Source organism: Callithrix jacchus, chromosome 9, assembly GCF_049354715.1.
Source record: "Callithrix jacchus isolate 240 chromosome 9, calJac240_pri, whole genome shotgun sequence".
In the NCBI taxonomy this organism is placed as follows: Eukaryota; Metazoa; Chordata; class Mammalia; order Primates; family Cebidae; genus Callithrix; species Callithrix jacchus.
Window position 1 is genome coordinate 70,093,401 of NC_133510.1, and position 24,122 is coordinate 70,117,522.

The 24,122-nt window shown below is 40.5% G+C and overlaps 1 protein-coding gene across 8 annotated transcripts in view; it reads right to left on the reverse strand.

Annotated features, from left to right (window-relative positions):
• The window catches only part of SPATS2 (spermatogenesis associated serine rich 2), a 150,359-nt gene that overhangs the window by 35,758 nt on the left and 90,479 nt on the right, over positions 1–24,122 (reverse strand). For all 8 annotated transcript variants that reach the window (XM_078336790.1, XM_078336791.1, XM_078336785.1 and 5 more), the window contains 2 exons: positions 8,906–8,985; positions 1,192–1,300 (listed from right to left, as the gene is read on the reverse strand). In XM_078336790.1, the coding sequence (XP_078192916.1) occupies positions 1,192–1,300; positions 8,906–8,917 (121 nt within the window). In that variant the 5' untranslated portion in view covers positions 8,918–8,985. The remainder of the gene's footprint in view (positions 1–1,191; positions 1,301–8,905; positions 8,986–24,122) is intronic.

A 24,122-nucleotide genomic window follows, 5' to 3' on the forward strand; every position in this document is an offset into this window, starting at 1 on the left:
AGTTCTTCCAAGAAGAGACTAATGTAGCTGGGCCATTGTGAAGATTCTCTTATCTACACATCTTAGACCAAGTACGAAGGGGATGGCACAGTGGTTTCAGCGATCCCTTCCCCTCCAGTTAGACACCACCTTGGCTATATTGTTTTGAAGACAGCTGCACATTACCCTAGACTCAAACAGTAACATCATTTTTTTAAAAGATGAAGATAAAGAGAAACTTTACAGTATTCAAACCTGTGTATCCTATGCTGTCAGATTCAGGAAAGTAAAAACGGAGACCTAACCCGATATTGCTATTCGAAGACGCAATAGCTTCAGATAGTTTTTCTCAAACAGGTTACATGGAAGGAAGTTTATAAAACACTTGTCAATGCCATAAATCTGAAGGCTTGACTAAGCCTGCCATTCATCTATATATTAGAGAAGGAAATTCAAACCCACACATTTGAGTCACTTGCCAGAGCCAAACTCATAATATTAGAATCTGGAAGACAATACTGAGTCCTTGAATTTGCCATCTGTTGGTGGGCCACTGAATCACTACTTTGTTGTTAAGAGTCTCTTAAATTCCTTTTTTTTTTTTTTTTTTTGAGATGTAATCTTGCTCTGTAGCCAGGCTGGAGTGCAGTGTTGAGATCTTGGCTCACTGCAACCTCCACCTCCAGGATTCAAGCAATTCTCCTGCCTCAGCCTCCCGAGTAGCTGGGACTACAGGCGCGTGCCACCATGCCCAACTAATTTTTGTATTTTAGGTAGAGACGGGGTTTCACCATGTTGGCCAGGATGGTCTCAATCTCTTGACCTAGTGATCTGCCTGCCTCGGCCTCCCAAAGTGCTGGGATTATAGGTGTGAGCCACTACGTCCGGCCAAGAGTCTCTTAAATTCTTATTCAACCCAACTCCAGTGAAGTCCCTTATACCACTGACCACCTGATTTCCTCTTAAATACCATTAGAGAACATTTAGGTGAAAGGATGGAGTTTTCTCAGCTTGTCTCTTTATAGACACCACATAGCTTATTTCAGCTTCTAGGGCTGAAAGAGGTATCTTCAAATGTCATGGTATGTTATGTTTTTATGGGATCTGTTATATGTCACCTATGAATCACTGGATTTCTGAATGTTATGAAAGTCTGAAGCAAATTCTATTTGAACAAATATAAATTTATTTTAAAAACTGAGTCAGGATTACCTTCCATGAATGCCTGTACTGTTTTGTCCACACAATTATCAAAGTGCTGCAAAACCAGGATGATTTCATTGTTGCTCTTATTGGGAACTATTGCACGCACCGCATTTATCTGGAAAAGATGACAGGGTTAATTAATTCTAACATTTACTTCTAACATTAGTAGGTCACTAGGCAGCTGAGGCCTATACGGAGAATAACGAAAGAGTGATATTTCATTTTTAACAATATGTATTACTCTTTAGCATCAGTGAGAGTACATACAACCATCTCACTGAGAATGATTAATAGGTAAGTGATAACAGCATGTGAAAAATTATTTCAAAACTTAGAAATGCAGAACATTGCTAGAAATAGAAGTTATTTGCTAGATTTCATATCAAGAAAAGGTGGTTTAATTATGGTATCAGGTATTAATATAGCATCAACATTTCCTCATTTTTAGAATACTGTAGAGAAAGGTGGAAAGGTAAATGAACTAGCAACAATAACAACTTAAATTTTTGTGTAAGGTTTTTTTGAAACATTTTTTTACTTTGCTTTACTTTACTTTAATTGTAAAATAAAGATAATTTATACAAACAATTTAAATTGTTATAACCTATTTCAGGCATATAAAACATAATGAACACCGACTTCATGACACCGAGTTTACTAAAACAAAATAAATATAATTGAAGCCCCCATGAACACCTAATAAATCCTATTTCCCTTCTTCTCTCCCTAGAGATTTCTACCCTGAACTTGGTATTATTTCAATACATGCTTTTGCATTTTTATTATATGTGTGTATATCCATAGGTAATATACACTATTATTTTGCATTATATAAATACATAAATATTATATCATACATATTTATCTTCAATTTGTTCTTTTCACATAGCAATATTTTTAAAGATTTTTTTTCATGTTGATAAATGTATCTTTTATTTATTTAGTTAGTCAGTCAGTCAGTTAGTTTGAGACAGTCTCGCTCTGTCACCCAGGCTGAAGTGCAGTGGTGTGATCTTGGCTCACTGCAACCTCCGCCTCCCAAATGCAAATGATTCTCATCGATTTATTTATTTATTTAGAGACTGTCTCTAACACACAGACTGGAGGGCAGTGGTGTGATTTTGGCTCACTGCAACCTCTGCCTCCAAAGTTCAAGTGATTCTTGTGCCCTAGTCTCCCGAGTAGCCAGGATTACAGGCATGTATCACTGTGCCCAGCTAATTTTTGTATTTTAGTAGAGATGGGCTTTTACCATGGTGGCCAGACTCGTCTCGAACTCCTGACCTCATGATCTACCTGCCTCTGCCTCCCAAAGTGCTGTGATTACAGGCTTGAGCCACCGTGACTGGCCTGTATTTCCTATTTTTTTTTTTTAGATTAAAAATGTATGACTGGGCACAGTGGCTCATGCCTGTAATCCTAGCACTTTGGGAGGCCAAGGCAGGCAGATCATGAGGTCAGGAGTTCGAGACCAGGCTGACCAACACGGTGAAACCCTGTCTCTACTAAAAATACAAAAATTAGCTGGGCATGGTAGCACGTACCTGTAATTCCAGCTACTCAGGAGGCTGACAAAGGAGAATTGCTTGAACCCAGGAGGCGGAGGTTGCAGTGAGCCAAGACTGTGCCACTGCACTCCAGCCTGGGCAACAGAGTGAGACTCCATCTTAAACAATACACACACACACACACACACACACACACACACACACACACAACTGGGGAGGTAAAGGAGGAGGATCACATGCACAAAAAATATACAATTTACAATAGTTGTGTTTGGAAAACTCTGCCCCTACCGCGAAAGCTCTCTCTCTCTTTCCCTCCCCCACAAAGAGGCTCCCTTATCTCTCACTTTACATACCGGACCTAGCCCTCCCGCCCGCCCAGCTTCCCGCCGCCCAGCTTCCCGCCCAGCAGTTCAAACTGACCAACAGTTGCCCACCACCTCGGCTTTCAGCTTCTTCACGCCCTCAGCCCTTCAGCCCCCTATAAAACAACCCTGCCCCTCTGAGCGGCACGGCCATTTTTCCTTTTCGTCCCGGCTGGCCCGCCCGGAGGCTCTTTCCTCTCAATAAAGCCTGAACTTAAGGAATTTCCTCTAGCCTGCGGTCCGGTTTCTTTCCCAATGAGCCCAGTCTTCCCGCAGAGGGTAGGTCGGACAAGTTGTATATTTTGTTTTCATGTTTATATACCCATTTTATATCCAGCAACCTTGATGAACTCTTATTAGTCCTATTAACTTGTTGCTTTCTTGGATTTTCTATGTAGATAATTGTATTGCTTATAAATAACAGACAGGGTTTCATTTGTTTGTTTTTTTGAGACGGTCTCACTGTGTCACTCAGGCTGCAGTACAGTGGTACATTCATAGGTCTGCAAACCTGAACTTCTGGGCTCCCACCTCAGCCTCCTGAATAGCTGGGACTACAGGCGCATGCCACTAGGCTTGGCTAAAAAGATTTTGGGGGGTTCCCTTATGTTGACCAGGCTGGTCTTGAATTCCTGGCCTCAAGTGATCTTCCTTGAGGGATCTGTGGGGATCGCTCCCGTGTGAGGCCCCTGGGAAATGGGCCTCGCCATACGGTGAGCTTGAGCCCGGACGTAGATCCCTGGTTGGGGGAGTCAAGCTGAGGGAAAGCAGGAACCGAGAGAGGGACTATGTTATTCTAAATAATTAATAGACATTACTTTATGGATATGAGGACTTGGGAGGCATTGTGTCTACTTTTGGCTTCTTATGGTTTATTGCTTGATTGTGTTCATTTTGGACCCTTGTTACCTTCATTGTAAAATATTAACTTAAGTATTTACACTTGGTAACTTACCGTAACTTACTGGGTGTAACCGTAACTTACTTATCATAGCTTACAGGGCGTAACTGTAACTTACTTACCATGGCTTACAGGGTGTGACTGTAATCTACTTACCTTGACCTATTGGGTGTAACCTACTTACTGGAAATAACCTACTTACTGGGCGTAGCCTACTTACTGCACTTAACTTACTTACTGGGTGTAACTTGCTTACTGTAACTTAAGTACGTTAATCTTGTGTAAACAACTTTTAACTTCAGAAAAGTATATAATGAAACACACTGCAAAATAAAATTGCTGCATGAGCATAGTGCATGTAGCCCTCCAGACCTCGCCTTTTCTATCTCCTTTTTTCCCGGCGCGCGCTCTCTTCCAGGTTTGGGACCCTCTCGCTGGACGAGATTCCCAGGCTCACGTTCAGTTCGCAACACTTCCTGCCTCAGCATCCCAAAGTGCTGGGATCACAGGCATGAGCCACTGCCCTAGCCAATAACAGCAGTTTTTCTCTGCCTTTCCAATTCTTACAATTTTTATTTCTTGTTTTACTGTACAATGCAAAATTAATTATTTCTCAAAGAAGCTCTGGTTCCTTTTGATGAGGAATGGTAGTTAGAAACCAGTATCTATGAGCAAGGTGTGCTTATTGCTATTGGGAAGTCATTGTTTTTAGACTCTTTCAGTGGATGAAACTAGAAGATTTTTTGGTTAAATAATGAGTTCACACTGACATTCTCAATTCAAATATACCACTAAAAGACCTTTCCTCAGCCAGGTGCAGTGGCTCTCACTTGTAATGCCAGCACTTTGGGAGGCTGAGGCAGGTGGATCATGAGGTCAGGAGATTGAGACCAGCCTGGCCAATATGGTGAAATCCCATCTCTACTAAAAATACAAAAATTAGCCAGGCATGGTGGTGGGCGCCTGTAATCCCAGTTACTCAGGAGGCTGAGGTGGAAGAATCACTTTAACCCAGGAGGCAGAGGTTGCAGTGAGCCAATATCGTGCCACTGCTTTCCAGCCTGCGTGACAGAGCAAGAGATTCTGTCTCAAAAAAAAAAAAAGACCTTTTCTCATCTTATGTATCTCTTCTCTCTTAACCAAAAGTTTTAGTTCCTAAAAACATTATTCACTAATTTGCTTTATTTTATAATACTCATAAAATAACCCTACAATATAATGTTACCACCATTAATATTACTACCAATAAAACCATTGAATAAAATTTAAGATTTGCAATTCTTTTTACCCTTTAAATGTATCTCTCTAAACCCATATAGTAAAAATATTGTGTTCAAAAGTCAGTGGCCCCAGGTGTGGTGACTGATGCTTGTATCCTAGCACTTTGGGATGCCGAGGCAGGCAGATCACTTGAGTGAGGTCAGGAGTTCAAGACCAGCCTATCCAACATGGTGAAACCCCGTCTCTACCAAAAATACAAAAATACAAAATTTAGCTAGGCATGATGGTGCATGTCCCAGGTACTTAGGAGGCTGACAGAGGAGAATTGCTTGAACCTGGGAGGCAGAGGTTGCAGTGAGCCGAGATTTTGCCACTATACTCCAGCCCTGACAGAGTGAGACTCCATCTCCAAAAAAAAAAAGAAAGAAAGTAAAAAATCAGGGGAAGATTTATTCTAGTTCCCCCTTTCCCTGAAGGTGAAACATTTTTTAAATGCCAAGCTTACATAAGATCTCAGTTCTAATCTTTTCGTTTGGGTTTTTGGTTTTGTTTGAGACAGTCTTGCTGTCACCCAGGCTGGAGTGCAGTGCTGTGATCCTGACTCAGTGCAACCTTGACCTCCCATGCTCAAGCAATCCTCCTGCCTCAGCCTCCTGAGTAACTAGGACCACAGACATGTGTCACCACATCTGGCTAATTTTTTCTTTTTTTAATTTTTTTAGAGACAAGGTCTCACTATGTTGCCTAAGCTGATCTCAAACCCCTGTGATCAAGGGATCCTCCCACCTCAGCCTTCCCAAAGTGCTGGGATTACTGGGCTTAATGGCACTGTGTGGTAAAAACCATGTGTTACTGAGACTGGCAAAACTTCAAGCTCACTATTCTGGTTTTTAGTTCTCTCTAGGGATTTCCCTTACTTCTTATATTCAGGTATACATTCAAAATGATATATATGTTATTTTTCATCCAGTATTTCTTTTTTTTTTTTTTGAAACAGAGTTTCACTCTTGTTGCCGAGGCTGAAGGGGAATGACGTGATCTCGGCTCATCACAAACTCCACCTCCTGGGTTCAAGTGATTCTCCTGCCTCAGCCTCTCAGATTTGCAATTATTTTTACCCTTTAAATGTCTCTCTCTAAACCCACATAGTAAGAATATTGTGTTCAAAAGTCCCCCATAGCAATAAGCCAACTGATACACTGATATGTATCAATCCCAAGTAGCTGGGATTATAGGCATGGGCCACCATGCCTAGCTAATTGTGTGTGTGTGTGTGTGTGTGTGTGTGTGTGTGTGTGTATTTTTAGTAGAGACAGGGTTTTTCCATGTTGGTCAGGCTGGTCTCAAACTCTTGACCTTAGGTGATCCACCCACCTTGGCCTCCCAAAATGCTGAGATGACAAGTATGAGCCACCATGCCCAGCCTATTTTTAGGTGTTTTATATTAAAAATGTCTTCAGGTCGGGAGGCTGGGCAGGAGAATCACTTGAACCCAGGAGGCAGAGGTTGTTGTGAGCCAAGATCATACCACTACATTGCAGCGTGGGTGACAGTGTGAGACTCTGTCTCGAAACAAAAGTCTTCAGGTTATCTGATCAATCATACTGCTCAAAAATGAGGTCTTTTTATGAATGAAGAGACAGGCTTAGAAAGTAACTTGTCAAGGCTGGGTGCGGTGGCTCACGCCTGTAATCCCAGCACTTTGGGAGGCCGAGGTGGGTGGATCACGAGGTCAAGAGATCGAGACCATCCTGGTCAACATGGTGAAACCCTGTCTCTACTAAAAATACAAAAAATTAGCTGGGCATGGTGGCGCGTGCCTGTAATCCCAGCTACTCAGGAGGCTGAGGCAGGAGAATTGCCTGAGCCCAGGAGGCGGAGGTTGCAGTCAGCCGAGATCCAGCCATTGCACTTCAGCCTGGGTAACAATAGCGAAACTCCGTCTCAAAAAAATAAAAAAAGAAAAGAAAGTAACTTGTCGAAGTAATAGGCAGAGTCTGTTAGAACTGAAGTTGTTTTTAGCCCTCTTGCTTACCCATCATCCTATGCTCTTCTTTTTTCAGACTTAATTGAAAACAATATGGTTTAAAACCATACAAGAGATGGCCAAGTGCAGTGACTCACGCCTATAATCCCAGCCCTTTTGGAAGCCAAGGTGGGCAGATTACTTGAGGCCAGGAATTCAACATCAGTCTGGCCAACATGGCAAAACTCCATCTCTACTAAAATACAAAAATTAGCCAGGCATGATGGTACATGCCTGTAGTTCCAGCTACTCCGGAGGCTGAGGCAGGAGAATTGCTTGAACCCCGGAGGCAAAGGTTGCAGTGAGCTGAGATCACACCATGGCACTCCAGCATGGGCAACAGAGTAAGACTCTGTCTCAAAAAAATAAAAATAAAAATAAAACCATACAAGTGAGAAGGTATACAGTTTGTAATCCAACAAAGGTTAACGTATTTTTGAGACAAACAATTTAATATGTATCAATCACAGCAATGATCCCTAAAAAATGAACTTTAGGCAAAACTTACAGACTCCATGATAAAGGTAAGATTCTGATAATTTAAAATAAGAGTATTTATAGTTCTCAATCACTATACAGGACTCCAGAGTCAACAGTTTTTTTTAGGACAAAGAGGCTGGGCATGGTGGTTGAGAGGATGAGGCTGGCGGACTGACTGAGGTCAGGAGTTCAAGACTTGCCTGCCCAACATGGCAAAACCCTGTCTCTACTAAAAATATAAAACTTAACCCAGCATGGTAGCACACACCTGAAATCCCAGCTACTCAGGAGGCTGAGGCATGAGAATCGTTTGAACCCTGGAGGCAGAGAGAGGCTTCAGGGAACCAAGATCTCACTGCACTCTAGCCTGGACGACAGAGCAAGACTCTGTCTCAAAAAAGAACAAAAGAGAGAAAGCACATAAAGCTTTTACGTTTTTCTCAATATAGCTATTGAGGGTTACATTACTAGAACCACTTGGTTTTCTTCCAAAAAAAAAAAATGCTCCTTAGAAGATCTACTTCTGGCTGGGTGTGGTGGCTCTCGTTTATAACCTCAACACTCTGGGAGGCTAAGGTGGGCAGATTGCTTGAGGCTAGGGGTTCGAGACCACCTTAGCCAACCTGGAGAAACCTGTCTCCACTACAAATATAAAAATTCGCTGGGCATCGTAGCGCATACCTGTAATCCCAGCTACTTGGGAGGCTAAGGCACGAGAATCACTTGAACCCGGGAGGTGGAGATTGCAGTGAGCTGAATTGTGCCCCTGCACTCCAGCCTGGGTGATAGAGTGAGACTCTGTCTCAAACAAACAAACAAAAAAACACAAAAGACCTATTTTTTTCTCTTGCTCTGAAGCCTCCTGCACTTAAGAATGCTCTTCAAGTACTTGGGAGGATCCTATTCAGATTGTTCCTTAAGGAATGTTGCCAAATGAGATATACTCAGCCATATAAATATTAATAAACTAATTAATATTGAACATCTTCAAGAGAATTTAGAATGAATATATATGGAGATAGGCAAAAAAATCATGTTTGCATTTAATAGGTTCTGCACAATCGGAACCTATTTATGGCCGCCACTCTCTCATATATAGTGGCATTGTTTTATTATTAAAATTTCATTCTCATAATGAGTTTGTGGTAGCCACTAGTCATATCAGTACCTAAATTTTCCTATGACATTTAAGTTTACTATCCATAGTGACTAGTCTTACCTTCTCTTTCATGTTCTCAAAAGCTCCTCCCTGGGCCAGTACAGTATTGGACTGCAAATCAAAAATGAATCCTGATGAATCTGAAAGAATAAGAAGGAAAAATATATTCAACATGATCCAAATGTAATCCATCCCCAAGACAGAAGGGCCCAAACTGGCTGCTTTTGTCCCATAAAACAATTAACAGCAACTTAGTTGCTATTTGGCAAATTCTATTATGTAGATGACTTATAACTGAGTTTCAAATTAAACTTATAAAACAAAAATTTAATTTTAATGGAAACTGTCACAGCTTGAGGAAAACATTAAATACATAAACTATATTAGACCATCCTGTAATCCTTGGTATCATTCTTAATTATCCCACCATAAGGCCCTCTAAAAATGCTACAAATAAATAGCTTCCCATGGTGAAATTTAACACTAAAGAATCTGAAAATGAGAGTGGGATGGAAGTTTCTGTAACATTAATAACACAAAGTAATTTTCTCTTCTAGATGGAACCATAAATGCTATGTTAGTAGACTATAAACCCATGATCTAACATAATGCTTAATGAAGCAAAGTATCCAAGTGTACATTATGGAAAAATTAAGTTCAATATAATTACAAAAATAAACAAATATTCTGGTTTCTCTGTACTTACAAAGAAAAGGTTATGTGCAAATTTAATCAGTTTCTTTACCTCTGATTATGTGATCAATAAATTACTTCAGCTTTAACACTCAAGAACTTTGTTTTAATCCAATAAGATACAATCTCAGGAAATGGTTAGAGTACTTCTCAAATTCTGATGTGCATACTTACCACCTATGGATACTTATGTTAAAGTGTAGGTTGTAATTCAACAGTCTGGCCTGTGGCAGATTTTTATTCCCAGGTGATAACAACATTACTGATCTCTGCACTGTACTCAGAAGTAGCTTAGGAGTTAAAATTTTAACAACGCAAGTGAAAGGAAAAATGTTGAGAAATGGGGTATAAAAAAACCCACAGTAATATTCTAGTATACTTTCCAAATTATTTTGCTAATATTACAGATGTGTTTAAATTGAAGCTTCTTTCACTGCTAAATCTTGAACCCTGAGCTAATTTAGATTTAACCTTTGTTAATACTGGCTGTTTCTAGACTGCTACTCAAATGAAAAATTGGGTTACACTTATACAAACTCGGTATTTAAGCTTGAGTCTTCTAGATGACTATATAACATGGTTAACTCCCAATTCTTTTTATTAATTAAGAAGAGACACAGTCTACAAAAAATGAAGGTCCTATAGAACCAAAGTACTATTAGCAATCTTCTCAGAATTCCTACAGATCAGCCAAATGATATAACTCAAATGTTTTAATGTATCCTCGCCCAAAGAGGTATTAATGAGCAGTGAGATGATACAAAGGACATCAATAATCCACTTAGTAGTGAATCAACCCACCAATCTGCTTTAGGGAAAAGAGTGAACATAAAACAGCATTTTGGGTTCTGTTACTAGCCTCTTATACTTATCTAGCTGTTTTTTGTTTTTTTTCCTTTAACAACACACTAGAATGACACAAACTGCAGGGAAAACAAAGGGTAGGATAGGCATGGTGGTTCATGCCTATAATCCCAACATTTTGGGAGGCCAAGGTAGGTGGATTGCTTAAGCCCAGAAGTTGGAGAGCAGCCCAGACAATATGGTGAAACCCAGCCTATAGAAAAAGGAGAAAAATTAGTTGGGCATGGTGGCGTGTGCCTGTAGTCCCAGCTACTTGAGAAGCTGAGGCAGGAAGATAGCTGGAGCTTAGGAAGTTGAGGCTGTAGTGAGTCATGAATGCACCACTGCACTCCAGCCTGGGTGACAGAGAGAGATCCTGTCTCAAAATAACAAACAAAAAACAAAGGGTGGTTCTGCAAACACTCAATTATTGGCCAAAACAAATTAGCATAATTAGGGTTTATCTGGAATGCTAGTTAGGATAATGATTAAAAATACATCAAGCAGCTATTTCAGTCAGGATCCCAAACAGGAAGCAAATAGCATACCCAAATTGGGCAATCTTAATAGAGTTTAATAAAAGGACTATTTTCAAAGGTGCTAGCAGACAGTAAGGAAACTACCTGATAGTGCTGTACCTCTTGTTATTGTTTTTGCTGGCTTTTAAGCAATGTGCACCACTACCCGAGACATGAGTGTGAGGAAGGAGTAGTTACAGGAGCCAAAGACAGAAAGAGCCCTTTTATCTTTGTTTCATCTGGTATGGAGAGGGCCATCAGGCAGTTGCTGTGATCTTTGGTCAAAGGACACACTCAGCCCACAGCTACCCCTCAGAGAAGATTACAGGAATAAATGTCCCTACCTAACTCTCCTCCCTGCCTCTGACTCTCCTGCCAATGCTGCCTAATGGCCAAACTCAAGTAAGCCAGAGGGCATGGGAGGCACTGAGATGGCCAGAGGTCAGGAGGGCACAAATAACAATTTTGCATTTATAGTCTATGACATGAGGTCTCCAAAAAGAGAAAGCAATAATCTAACATCTTAATTTGTCTACTCATTAGCTAATATTGCCTTTTTAAACTTAAACCAACACCTTAAGTAGATTCAAAACCTTACTTCAATCCAGTGGGGCTTAAATACCTCTCAGTATCATACAGAATGTAATTTTTAATTCCCACCAACAATACTTAGTGATTTTTAAACTCTTGTTTTTTCATGAAAAGAAGGCTTAAAATTTACCTAATTCTACTGGTAAAAAATAAAGCAGGATTTCATCTAAGCATGTATTCTATCGGAAATACATTTTTAAGGAAAAAGTGCTGTTGAGTATTTCCTAACTAATCCAGGGTGTTCAGGAAAAATAAATTCTCAAGCAAGATTCATAAAGAATATGAGGAAGCCTAGGCTGGGTGTGATGGCTTATGCCTGTAATCCCAGCACTTTGGGAGGCAGAGGTAGGCGTATAACTGGAGGTCAGGAATTTGAGACCAGCCAACATGGTAAGAATACCAACATGGTATTCTACTAAGAATACAAAAATTAGCTGGGCATGGTGGCACACACCTGTAATCCCTGCTACTGGGGAGGGTGAAGCTGCAGAGACAATGGGATGACCTGTTGGCAGAGAGGAACCATCCTCTACAGGGCCTCCTCTCTGCTGAGAGCTGAACACTTAAGGAGACGACCTGCCTACAGAGAGGAGGTACCCACTGCACTGAGCTGTTGTAACACTCAATAAAGCTCCTCTTCATCTTGTTCACCTTCCACTTCTCTGCATATATCATTCTTCCTGGATACAGGATAAGAACTCGGGCAAAGGCATCACTGGCCACAAAGGTTTCCGGCCAGAAAGTGACACCCCAAAGATCCCGTAACAATTTTACCATGGCCTAAGAAAGACCAGAAGAGGTAAGAGCCAGTTAAATATAGGTAAAGCCCAGAAGTCTAGAAAATGTGACAAGTATGATTATGACTTGACATATTTTCTGTAATGATATTAACTCCCTCCTAAAAATTAAAAAGTAAACTCAAGAGCAGAACCTATGTAAGTGCTAATTCTTACAGAAATGGTATCTCATGAACAATTAAACAACCTGAAGTTCTCCTTCAGACTGAACACAGCCAATACTGGACCATAAAAGAAAGGGACCAATTGCTTGGAACTGCTCTGTCTCATGCCAACTTTGAGAAGAATCCACATGTAAGTCACTAATCAAATTACAAGTGGAGTTCAGTTTCTTGATGTGCACTAATGGCAAATGTGGGGACCAGGGTTATATTGTACAAATATAAGTGCAAAAGAAAGGAAGTTATTTTCACAGTAATTGGTAGTTAAGGCCTATTCAGAGCTTCACAGCTAAAGATGCCAGCTGGGTGGCTCACACCTGTACATCCAGCACTTTGGGAGGCCAAGATATTGAGTATCACCAGGAGCTTGAGACCTGCCTGGGCAACACGGCTAGACCTCATTTCTATAAAACATTTAAAAAGTAGCTGGGCATGGTGGTATACAGCTATAGTTGCAGCTATCTGGGAGGCTGAGGCAAGAGGATTGTTTAAGCCCAGGAGTCTGAGGTTTCAGGGAGCTATGAGCATGCCACTGCACTCCAAGCCTGAACAATAGAGCAAAACCCTGTCTCAAAAATTTTAAACACACACACACAAACTAAAGATGCTACTAACTTTAATTTCCTGGTGGTAAATCTTCTTCTGCCAACTTACCACTTATTGGAGGAAATATGACTGTTTTGGTAGGAAATAAAATATTTATGAAAAAGAATGTGTAAATAGGGAATCACATTTGGAAGAGGAGCAAATCAGATGGAAAATTTAGAAAAATATGTTAAAATACCATGTTGTAGGACTTCTAGTCTACTTTAATACTACTATAGGGTGCTATTGTCGTCTTCTGAAATGCTAAAACTTTTATATATAATATTTAATTCTTCAAAACGTACTTAAGAATAACACCATCTTTGTCGCCACTGGCCAAACTACACATATCCTCTCAGTAGGTTGTAAGCATACAGACTGACGGTTCATCAATCAGTCTTCTATCAGATGACTACTGCAACTCACAGGTTCAGAAAAAAATCCACACTTCTCCAATTACCAATCTGATTCAATGCAAGAAAGCAGCCTTTTATCTTCCTATTATTTCTGCTTTCATTTGTCTATAATCTCAAGAGCTGATGAAATTTTTTTACTTTGCTCCTTTGAGTGCCATTTCAACTATATTCTGAAGGATGCTGTGCCTCTTCTTATGAGACAAATCACTTAAACCAGGAAGTTTCCAAACTTCTAGAATGAGTTCTGATTTTTCCAGGTAGAGCTTGATGGAAACATCAAGGTTTTTTATGGAAAGGAGGTAGGCAATAGACAAGTAATTAAATCCTACTTTACTCTCTGTCACAGGTTTCCTGAGTTTTCAGTAGGTGCAACAGAATAAGCTTTTGTTATATTCCAAGAATTTTTTTTTTTTTTTTTAAGAGGAGTTTCCCTCTTCTTGCCCAGGCTGGAGTGCAATGGTGATCTTGGCTCACTGCAACCTCCACCTCCCAAGTTCAAACGATTCTCCTGCCTCAGCCTCCCAAGTAGCTGGGATTACAAGGCATGCGTCATCATGCCTGGCTAATTTTGTATTTCTAGTATAAGCGAGGCTTCACCATGTTGGCCAGGCTGGTTTCAAACTCCTGATCTCAGGTGATATGCTTGCCTTGGCTTCCCAAAATGTTGGGACTACAGGCATAAGCCACCGCACCCAGCCAAGTTCCAAGAATTCCTGAGGGTCTCACTGTTTAAAAGGTTTGTTCCGATAATAATCCTGTCAATTCCTCCAAGTCAGTTCACCTTTCACAAATCTTAGTGCAACAGGAAAAGTTCCCTTGTACCCCTTGCGGGGTGTGCAATGGGGGTGTGGCTTGCTTCTTCAGTGCCCTGCTGCTCAAACCTCTAGGGTATGGGCAGTGGCTAGGGGTGAATATTTAGACCTGAAGCCCCAATCGGGGTGTGTTACAGGATGCTCTTTCGGTTTAGCCGCCTATTGTCCATAGGCGCCTTGTGTAAGCTCAATTAGACCCCTGCCTTATTGCAAGGATAGAGGGATTTCTGTATCCCAGGGTTTCCCGCCTTGTACCAGAAGAATCAGATTACACATGGACTTGGAGAATGAGTGCAAGGTTTTATTGAGTGGAAGTAACTTTCAGCAGATGGGGGAGCCAGAAGGGAGATGGCTTTTACCCAGTAGTTAGACCAGTAGGTGGCCCAGGCTCTCCTCCTACTGCCCCAGGCAAACTCCATGCCATTCTGCTGGTCCGTGGCCTGCCAGCCTGCTGGTACCTGTAGATGAGTTCCTCTCAATGTCCAGCTGCTGTGTGTTCCTCTGTTGATGTGCTCCCCTCCACATGCAGCCACCTGTGTATCTGCCTGCTAGAATCTCTGGGTTTTTAGCACAGCATGGGGGCCTGGCAGGCCAGGGTGATCTTAAGAAATTCAACATTTAGCCAAAAAAACAAAAATGCCTATCCTCACCTAGGTCATAGGCACAGGCTGATGGTGGAGCCCTAGCCAGGGACCATGCCCTCATGCCCTTCTGCCCTCCCATATCTTTAAAAGGGAACATGTCCTTCCCTTCTCAACACTTCCCTTCCTCGCTTCTGTATCATTAGTACTACACTCTAGAAAACAGCCAGAAAGCAATGATACTGACTTAATGCCCACTCCTCTGTCTCCAAGTCATCTCTCATTAGACTTGAATTCATTTTCCTAGAAATGAAATGAAATGAAATGCAGTTTTAAAAAAATTCCTTCCTATTCCTCTCTTTCAGATTCTTAATAATTCTACAGGCCAAGGCGGGTGGATCACCTGAGATCAGGAGTTCAAGACCAGTCTAACCAACATGGTGAAACCCCATCTCTACTAAAAATACAAAAAAAAAGAGAAAAAAATTAGCTGGGCGTGGTGGCATTCATCTGTAATCCCTGCTACTTGGGAGGCTAAGGCAGGGGAATTGCTTAAACCAGGGAGATAGAGGTTGCAGCTGGCTGAGATCCTGCTGCTGCACTCCAGGCTGGGTGACAGAGTGAGACTCCGTCTCAAAAAAATATATATATATATTCTACCAGTATACCAGGAAAGAAATTCAATTGCAATTGTTTTGTAGCAACAAGAATACTCAACGAAATTCAATTGGATAAGGCAAAAAATTAAAGTATCTTAAATACTCCCTTTCATTATAATTCATACGACTTAAGCATATATCTCTAAATATTAATGGTTTAGTTTGACCTTTATCTATATAAAGGAATAACACTGCATCTTATTTTTGGCATGCATTTGGATTTTTGTTCAACATAATTTTGTGAGACTCATGTTAAATTCTTGTAAGTAAAGGCAGTTTATTCATTTTCATATGGTTTGGCTCTGCATCCCCACCCAAATCTCATCTTATAGCTCCCATAATTCCCATGTGTTGTGTGAGAGACTAGGTGGGAGATGACTGAATCATTGGGACAGGTCTTTCCTGTGCTGCTCTTGCGATAGTGAATGGGTCTCATGAGATCTGATGGTTTTAAAAATAATCTCTGCACAAGCTCTCTCTTTGCCTGCTGCCATATACATAAGATGTGACTTGCTCCTCCTTGCCTTCTGCCATGATTGTGAGGCCTCCCCAGTCATGTAGAACTGTAAATCCAATAAACCTCTTTCTTTTGTAAATTGCCCAGTCTCAGGTATGTCTTTATCAGCAGCACAAAAACAGACTAATATAATTTCTGAATAATATTTTATTGTATTATTATGCCATTTTTTATCTATCTATTCTGCCAGTAATGGACAACCAGGTATTAAAACTCAAATTTTCAGTTAACTAAGATCAGTACAGAATAGCTGGTGAGAATCTGGACAGTGAGGAATGGGAAATGATTTCTTATTTTAACTGTGTTTTATTTCATACATGATAGCACTAATTCCAGTTTAGTTCTGAGAGAAGTTGTTTGTTGTTATAAAAGACTTTGCTTTAGATATTCTTTCTAGCACTGTAAAATACTGAATGCTTTCCCTCTCCACCCCACCCCATCTTACCTTGCTTCAAAGTAAAGAAATGAATAGGTCAATCCTAATTGCATGCTTCTGTCTCCAACTAAACCATGACCTTTCTCATAACACTACAGCACTGCAAAATCTGTCACTCTTCACTCATTAACCTTCATGTGAATAAGAATTAAGCCTGTCAGATTCTTTTTTCTTAAACCGACACAGAAGTCAATAATCAACTCAATTATAAATATTCCTGTCCAAACAATTGTTAAAATTATCACAAGGCAGCTTAAAGTGTTAAACCTGTGAAGGTAAGAGACACTCTACTTAAGTAACACACTTGTTTAAGCCTATGCTGGCCAAATTAAATGTCCTCTTTAAAAAAAAAGTTATGGTGAAATATAACACATGTGTGGTGCAAATACATAAAGGATTATAGTGTGATAATTTATCACAGAGCAAATACCCAAGTACTACTACCCAGGTTAAGAAATAAAACACTGCTAGTACCTAGAAGTCTTCCTCATGTCCCCTTTCAATTATCTCCCACTCACCAAAGGTAATCACTCTCTGGACTTCCACTTCCTTTAAAATTCATACCACTTAAGCATATATCCCTAAGAATAATGGTTTAATCTTACCATTATCTATAAAAGGGATAACCCTGTATGCATTTTAGTTTTGGTGTGCATTTGGATTTTTGCTCAACATCAAGTTCTAAAACTCATGTTACATTCTTACAAGTACAGGCAGTTTATTCATTTTCATTGCTGAATATTATTTCACTGTATGATTATGCCATTATGTATCTATTCTGCTAGTGATACACAACTGCATTGCTTCCAGTTTGGGGACAATACATACAATGCTGTTTTCAATATTCTTGTACAAGTGTTCTGGTGTACCTAGGAATGCATTTCTGCTGAATATATACAAAAATAGAACTAAATCATATGACATGTATAGCTTCAACTTCAGTACACACTGTCAAACAGTTTTTCGAAGAAGCTGTACCAATTTAGATTCTCACTAGCAATGTTTGAGAGTTTCTTTTGTTTGTGTGTACGTGTGTGAGACAGTCTTGCTCTGTTGCCCAGGCTAAAGTACAGTGGTGTGATCTCAGCACAACTGCCACCTCCACCTCTTAGGCTCAAGCAATTCTACTGTCTCAGCCTCTAGAGTAGCTGGGATTACAGGCGTGTGCCACCATGTCCAGCCAATTTTTGCATTTTTAGTAGAGATAGGTTTTTGCCATGATGGCTAGATTGGTTTCAAACTCCTGAACTCAGGTGATTTGCCTGTCTGAGCCTCCCAAAGTGCTGGGATTACAGTGGTGGGCCGCCATGCCCAGCCGTTTCTATTGTTCCCCAAACTCTTGCTTTTGTTATTCCCTTTTCTTTTTTCTTTTTTTTTGAGACAGGGTCTCACTCTGTGGCCCAGGCTGCATGTAGTGACATAATCACGGCTCACTGCAGCCTCAACTACACAGGCTCAAGCAATCCTCCAGCCTAAGCCTCCTGAGTAGCTGAGATTATAGCAGGACTATACGCATGTGACACTATGGCTGGCTAATTTTTTACTTTTTGTAGAGATGGGGTTTTGCCATATTGCCCAGGCTGGTCTCGAATTCCTGAGCTCAAGGGATCTGACCACCTAAACCTCCCAAAGCACTGGGATTAAAGGCGTGAGTCTTCACACCTGGCTCTGTTATTCTTTTTAATTTTAGTGATTCTGGTATGAGATCAGTATTATATAGTTATCTCATTATGGTTTCAATTTGCATTTCACTTACTTCTAAAAAGACTGAATACCCATATATATTATTAGCCATTTGGATATTCTCTTTCCTGACATGCCTATTTTTGCCCAGTTTCTGGAAAGGGGATTGTCTTTCTCTTATTGAATTTGTATTTCTGTATCTGTTAAACATGATCCAAGTTTCTTCTCCCATTCAGTAACTTGCTTTTTCATTCTCTTAATTGTGCCTTATGATGAACAAGTGTTTTTAATTTAATGTAATATACTGACATTAATTCTTTCCATTCTGGTTAGTACATTTTATGTTTTATTTTAAAAGCCTTTCCTTGAGATAGTGGGAGCAAGTTGCTTCAAAATAAACCATTGAAGGTGGGTAGAAACATAGACAAAAAAAAAAAATAGCCATATGTAGCTAATTATTGAACCTGGGTTACAGGTATATAAGAGTTCCTCATACTTTTCTACTTGTTATAATCTTAAACTTTTTGATAATAAATTTTTGTTGCGAGGGGGCGGTTTTGAGAGTCTTGGTCTGTTGCCCAGGCTGGAGAACACTGGAGCAATCTTGGCTCACTACAGACTCAACCTCCTGGTCTTAAGTGATCCTCCTCCCTCAGCCTCCTAAGAAGCGGGGACTAAAAGCACATGCCACCATGCCTGGGTAATTCTAAAAAAATTTTTTTGGAGAGACAGGATCTCACTGTGTTGCCCAGGCTGGTTTCAAACTCCTGGGCTCAAATGATCCTCCCAAAGTACTAGGATTACAGGTGTGAGCCACTGAACACAGCCTAACCTCACTTATATATGTGTAGTGTAAAGTAGTCAAATTCACAAAGATAGTAGGTAGAATGGTGGTTGCCAACAACTGGGAGGGAATGTTAAATTACTGTTTAATGGGCATGGAGTTTCAGTTTCACAATATGAAAAGAGTTCTGGACATGAATAGCAGTAATGGTTGTACAACAATGTGAATATACTAATGCCACTGAGCTATACACTTAAAAATGGTTAAAATATAAATTTTAGCCAAGCACAGTGGCTCACAGCTGTAATCTTTGGGAGGCCAAGCCAGGAAGATCACTTGAAACCTAAAACTGGAGACCTGCTTAGACAACACAGTGAGATCCTATCTTTAAAAAAAAAAAAAAATTTTTTTTAAGTAGCCAGGTGCTTTCCTGTGGTCCCAGTTACTCAAAAGGCTAAGGCAGGATGATTGCTTGAAATGTTTGAGGCTGCAGAGAGCTTACTGTGCCACTTCATTGCAGCCTGGTTGATGGAGCAAGACTCTGTCTCAAAAGATAATAAAAATAAATAAACAAAAAGGGAATATTGGGTCTAACAGGTAAGAACTACTGAGTTACAGGAATTATAAATGGTCTAAAGTTGAAAAAGGCTAAACAGACCACTATAACAGCAGCAGGCATTAAGGAGTGCTTCATTCTGCTAGACGTCATGAAGGAGCTCTACATGAATTATCTCAATTAATCCTCCTGATATCCCTACACACAAGTCTTCTGCCACCTTGCCATTTTACAGGAAAGAAAGAGGAGACCCAGAGCAGTAAAGAGATTTCCTAGCTTGCTAGGACAGCCTAGCTAGCTAGTGACAGAGATGGAATTTAAAACTGAGTTTGGTTCTAACAATGTTTTATACCACTACTCATGTTCACATTGCCTTTCCTATTTACACTCAAAGTTTTTTTTTTTTTAAAAAGAGGATGTCAAACAATTGTTCTTTATTCCCTTGAAGCTACAAAAGAAGTATAAGCTTAAATTAAGGCAGAAACAAATATGCTGAACATAAGTTTAAAGTTTTTATGGGTAAGCAGCAAAACACTGGAACAAGGCTAAGAGGCTAATGATAGTATTTCTCAAGTCCCTTCTGATTGCTCCTCGAGAAGATGGTATACAACGAACTGTACTAGGTGTCTGGGAAACACTCAAAAAAGGTAACTGAAGAAGATTATCTTATGGTATGATCATTACTAAACAGATTTTTTTTTTTTTTTGACGGAGTCTCACTCTGTCACCAGGCTAGAGTGCAGTGGTGTGATCTCGGCTCGCTGCAACCTCCACATCCCTGCTTCAGGCAATTCTCCTGCCTCAGCCTCCCGAGTAGCTGGGATTACAGGTGTGCTCCACCATGCCCAGCTAAATTTTGTATTTTTAGTAGTAACGGGGTTTAACCATGTTGGCCAGGATGGTCTCGATCTCTTGACCTTATGATCTGCCTGCCTTGGTCTCCCAAAGTGCTGGGATTACAGGTATGTGCCACTGTGCCCAGCCCACTAAACAGAATTCAAGAAGTCTTGCTAATAGAGAAGAACCAGAAGGCACATGAGAAGCAAATGCAGTTGATTTATTAGCTGGTGAGCTGCTACATTATATATTTTTCTTTCTCTGATCTCTATTATTAATGTTTCAATTTGTACAAACCCACAAATAAATTTTACAATTTAGGTGAGGAATTTAACTTTTAGAGAAAATAATAGACTTAAAATGGTATATAAATAATATAAATACTTCAGGTGGAAGTTAACAAATGGCTCAAAACATTTCCAGCACTATCAATAAAACCAGTCTATTTCACATAGAAAAAAATTACTCCTGGCTGGGCACGGTGGCTCACACCTGTAATCACAGCACTTTGAGAGGCCGAGGTGGGTGGATCACGAGGTCAGGAGTTCAAGACCAGACTAGCCAATATGGTGAAATCCCGTCTCTACTAAAAATTACAAAAATTAGCTGGGCATGGTGGCTTGCGCCTGTAATCCCAGCTACTTGGGAGGCTAAGGTAGGAGAACTGCTTGAACTGGGACTCAGGAGGCAGAGGTTGCAGTAAGCCATGATCACGCCATTGTACTCCAGCCTGGGCCACAGGGTGAGACTCCATCTCAAAAAAATAAAATTACAAATAAAATTAAAATTGCTCCTAAAAATGAGAAATGGGGCCAGGAGTTCAAGACCAGACTCAGTGGCTCATACCTATAATCCCAGCACTTTGGGAGGCTGAGGCAGGCGGATCGCCTGAGGTCAGGAGTTCAAGACCAGCCTGGCCAACATGGTGAAACCTTATCTCTACTAAAAGTATAAAAACTAACCAGTCATGGTGGCAGGTGCCTGTAATCCCAGCTTCTTGGGAGGTTAAGACAGGAGAAACGCTTGAATCTGGGAGACAAAGGTTACAGTGAGCCGATATCACACCATTGCACTCCAGCCTGGTAAACAAGAGCGAAACACTATCTCAAAAAAAATTTTTTTTTCTTTTTATTTTGTTCTCATTCTCAGAACACATTTTTTTTTTAAATGAGAAACAACTTGAGTAGCCAGAATAAAATCTTGTCTTGAGTTAAAAAAGTACAGTTCAACTTTTTTGAATCAGATGAACGAAAAATGAAACATTTTTCATGGAGAGAGAGTTTAGTTACATCATTTTCCTCCCTCCCTCCTTCCCTCCCTTTGTTGAGTTACATCATTTTCCTTCCCTTCCTCCCTTCTTTCTCTTCCCTCCCTCTCTCCCTTCCCCCCTTCCCCCTTTCTCTCTTTCTTTCCAGACAGAGTTTCACACTGTTGCCCAAGCTGGAGTAAGGTGGCATGACCTTGGCACTACAACTTCTGCCTCCTGGGTTCAAGTGATTCTCCTGCCTTCCTCGCCTGAGCAGCTGGGATTACAGGTGTGCGCCACCATGCTCAGCTAATTTGTATTTTTAGTAGAGATGCGGTTTCAGCATGTTGGCCAGGCTGATCTCAAACTCCTGACCTCAAGTGATCTGCCCGCCTCAGCCTCCTAAAGTACTGGGATTACAGCTGTGAGCCACTACACCTGGTCCATGTTTTTCAAGTATGAAAAGTTTTATTTTACTTTGTTTTTTCTTTATTTTTTTAGAGACAGGTCCTTGCTCTGTCACCCAGGCTGAAGTGCAGTGGCATGATCATAGCTCACTGCAGCCTCAAACTCCCAGGCCTGAGCGATCCTCCTGCTTCAACCTCCCAAATATTTGGGATTACAGGCACACACCACCATGCCTGGCTTTTTTTTTTTTTGAGAGGGAGTCTTGTTCTGTTACCCAGGCTGGAATTCAGTGGCATAATTTTGGCTCACTGCAACCTCCGCCTCCCAGATTCAAGTAATTTTACTGCCTCAGCCTCTTAAGTAGCTCGGATTACAGTCACCCGCCAGCATGCCCAGCTAATTTTTGGTACAGATAGAGTTTCACCATGTTGGGCAGGCTGTTCTCAAACTCTTGACCTCAAGTGATCTGCCCTCCTTGGCCTGGAATTACAGGCATCAGTCACTGCACCCAGCTGCCAACTTATTTTATTTTTTTTGTAAAGATGGGGTCTCATTATGTCACCCAGGCTAGTCCCAAACTCCTGATCTCAAGTGATACTCCTGCCTCAGCCTCCCAGAGATGCTGAGATTATAGGTGTAAGCCACTGTATCCAGCCTTATTTTACTTTCTAAATATTTTTATGAAGTACCCTTTTATGTAAATCAAATGGTCATATAACTTATAAAAGAAGAAAGAAGTGGACTTAAAGTTACTTTCAAATACCTCTAAGAAAAATAATTGTAACACATTACTACAGTTCTTAAAAGTTCTATAGCTCAGCCAAATTATACAGCAAGAAAAAAATTCTAGGCCTGGTGTGGTGTTTCAAAGGAAAACCGTTGCAATGACTCAACAAATTGGTAATCTCAATAAGGAAACTTAAAAAATTTTGAGACAGTGTTGCCCATGCTGGAGTACAATGATGCAATCTTAGTTCACTGCCACCCCTGCCTCCCAGGTTCAAGTGATTCTTCTTCTGCCTCAGCCTCCCAAGTAGCTGGGACTACAGGCTTGTGCCATCACCTCCAGCTAAATTTTGTATTTTAGTAGAGACAGGATTTCATCATGTTGGCCAGGCTTGTTTGAAACTCCTGATCTCAACTGATCCACCCGCCTCGGCTTCCTAAAGTGCTGGAATTACAGGCATGAGCCCAGCAAGAAATGAAGGAAAATTCTAATTGAAAATACAATACCAGAAGAAAAAATTCATTAGACAGACTTAACAGCAGATCTGAAACAGCTGTTTCAGATAGGAATGATAAAATTGAAAAGGAACAATAAAGTTGAAAAGAGATAAACAGAAATTAAACAATCGAAAGAGCAGGTATAAAAAAAACATTGGGGAAAAAGGAACAGAACCTCAGTCACTTGGTAGGAAAACATCAAGCTTACTATATGTGTAACAGAATCCCAAGAAGGAGAGGGAAAAAAAATTTTTTTTGAGATATAATGGCCAACATTTGATGAAATTGCCAAGATATCCATACTAAGATATATCATAGTCGAACTGCTAAAAACAAAGATAAAATATTGACAGCAAAAGGAGAAAAATGACTCATTACATACAACAGGGGAACAATATGACATATTCTGTGGAATGGCATATTTTAAGTGCTGAAATTAAAAATAATCAATGAAGTTTTTTTTTTTTTTTTTTGAGATGGAGTTTTGTACTGTCACCTAGGCTGGAGTACAGTGGTATGATCTTGGCTCACTGTAACATTTGCTTCCCAGGTTCAAGCAATCCTCCCACTTTCAGCAGGCACTACTGCACCCGGCTGAAGACTTTTATATCTAGCAAAACTACCCTTTGAAATATGGCCAGGCATCGTGGCTCACATCCATAATCCCAGCACTTTGGGAGGCTAAAGTGGACAGATCACTTGAGGTCAGGAGTTTGAGACCAGCCTGGCCAACATGGTGAAACCCTGTCTCCACTAAAAATTAAAAAATGTTTAAAAACTAGCTGGGCATGGTGATGTAGGTCTGTAGTCCCAGATACTCAGCTACTCAGGAGATTGAGGCAGGAAAATAGCCTGAACGTGGGAGGCAGAGATTGTCATCAGCCAAGATCACTCCAGCCTGGGTGACAGAGACTCCATCTCAAATAATAA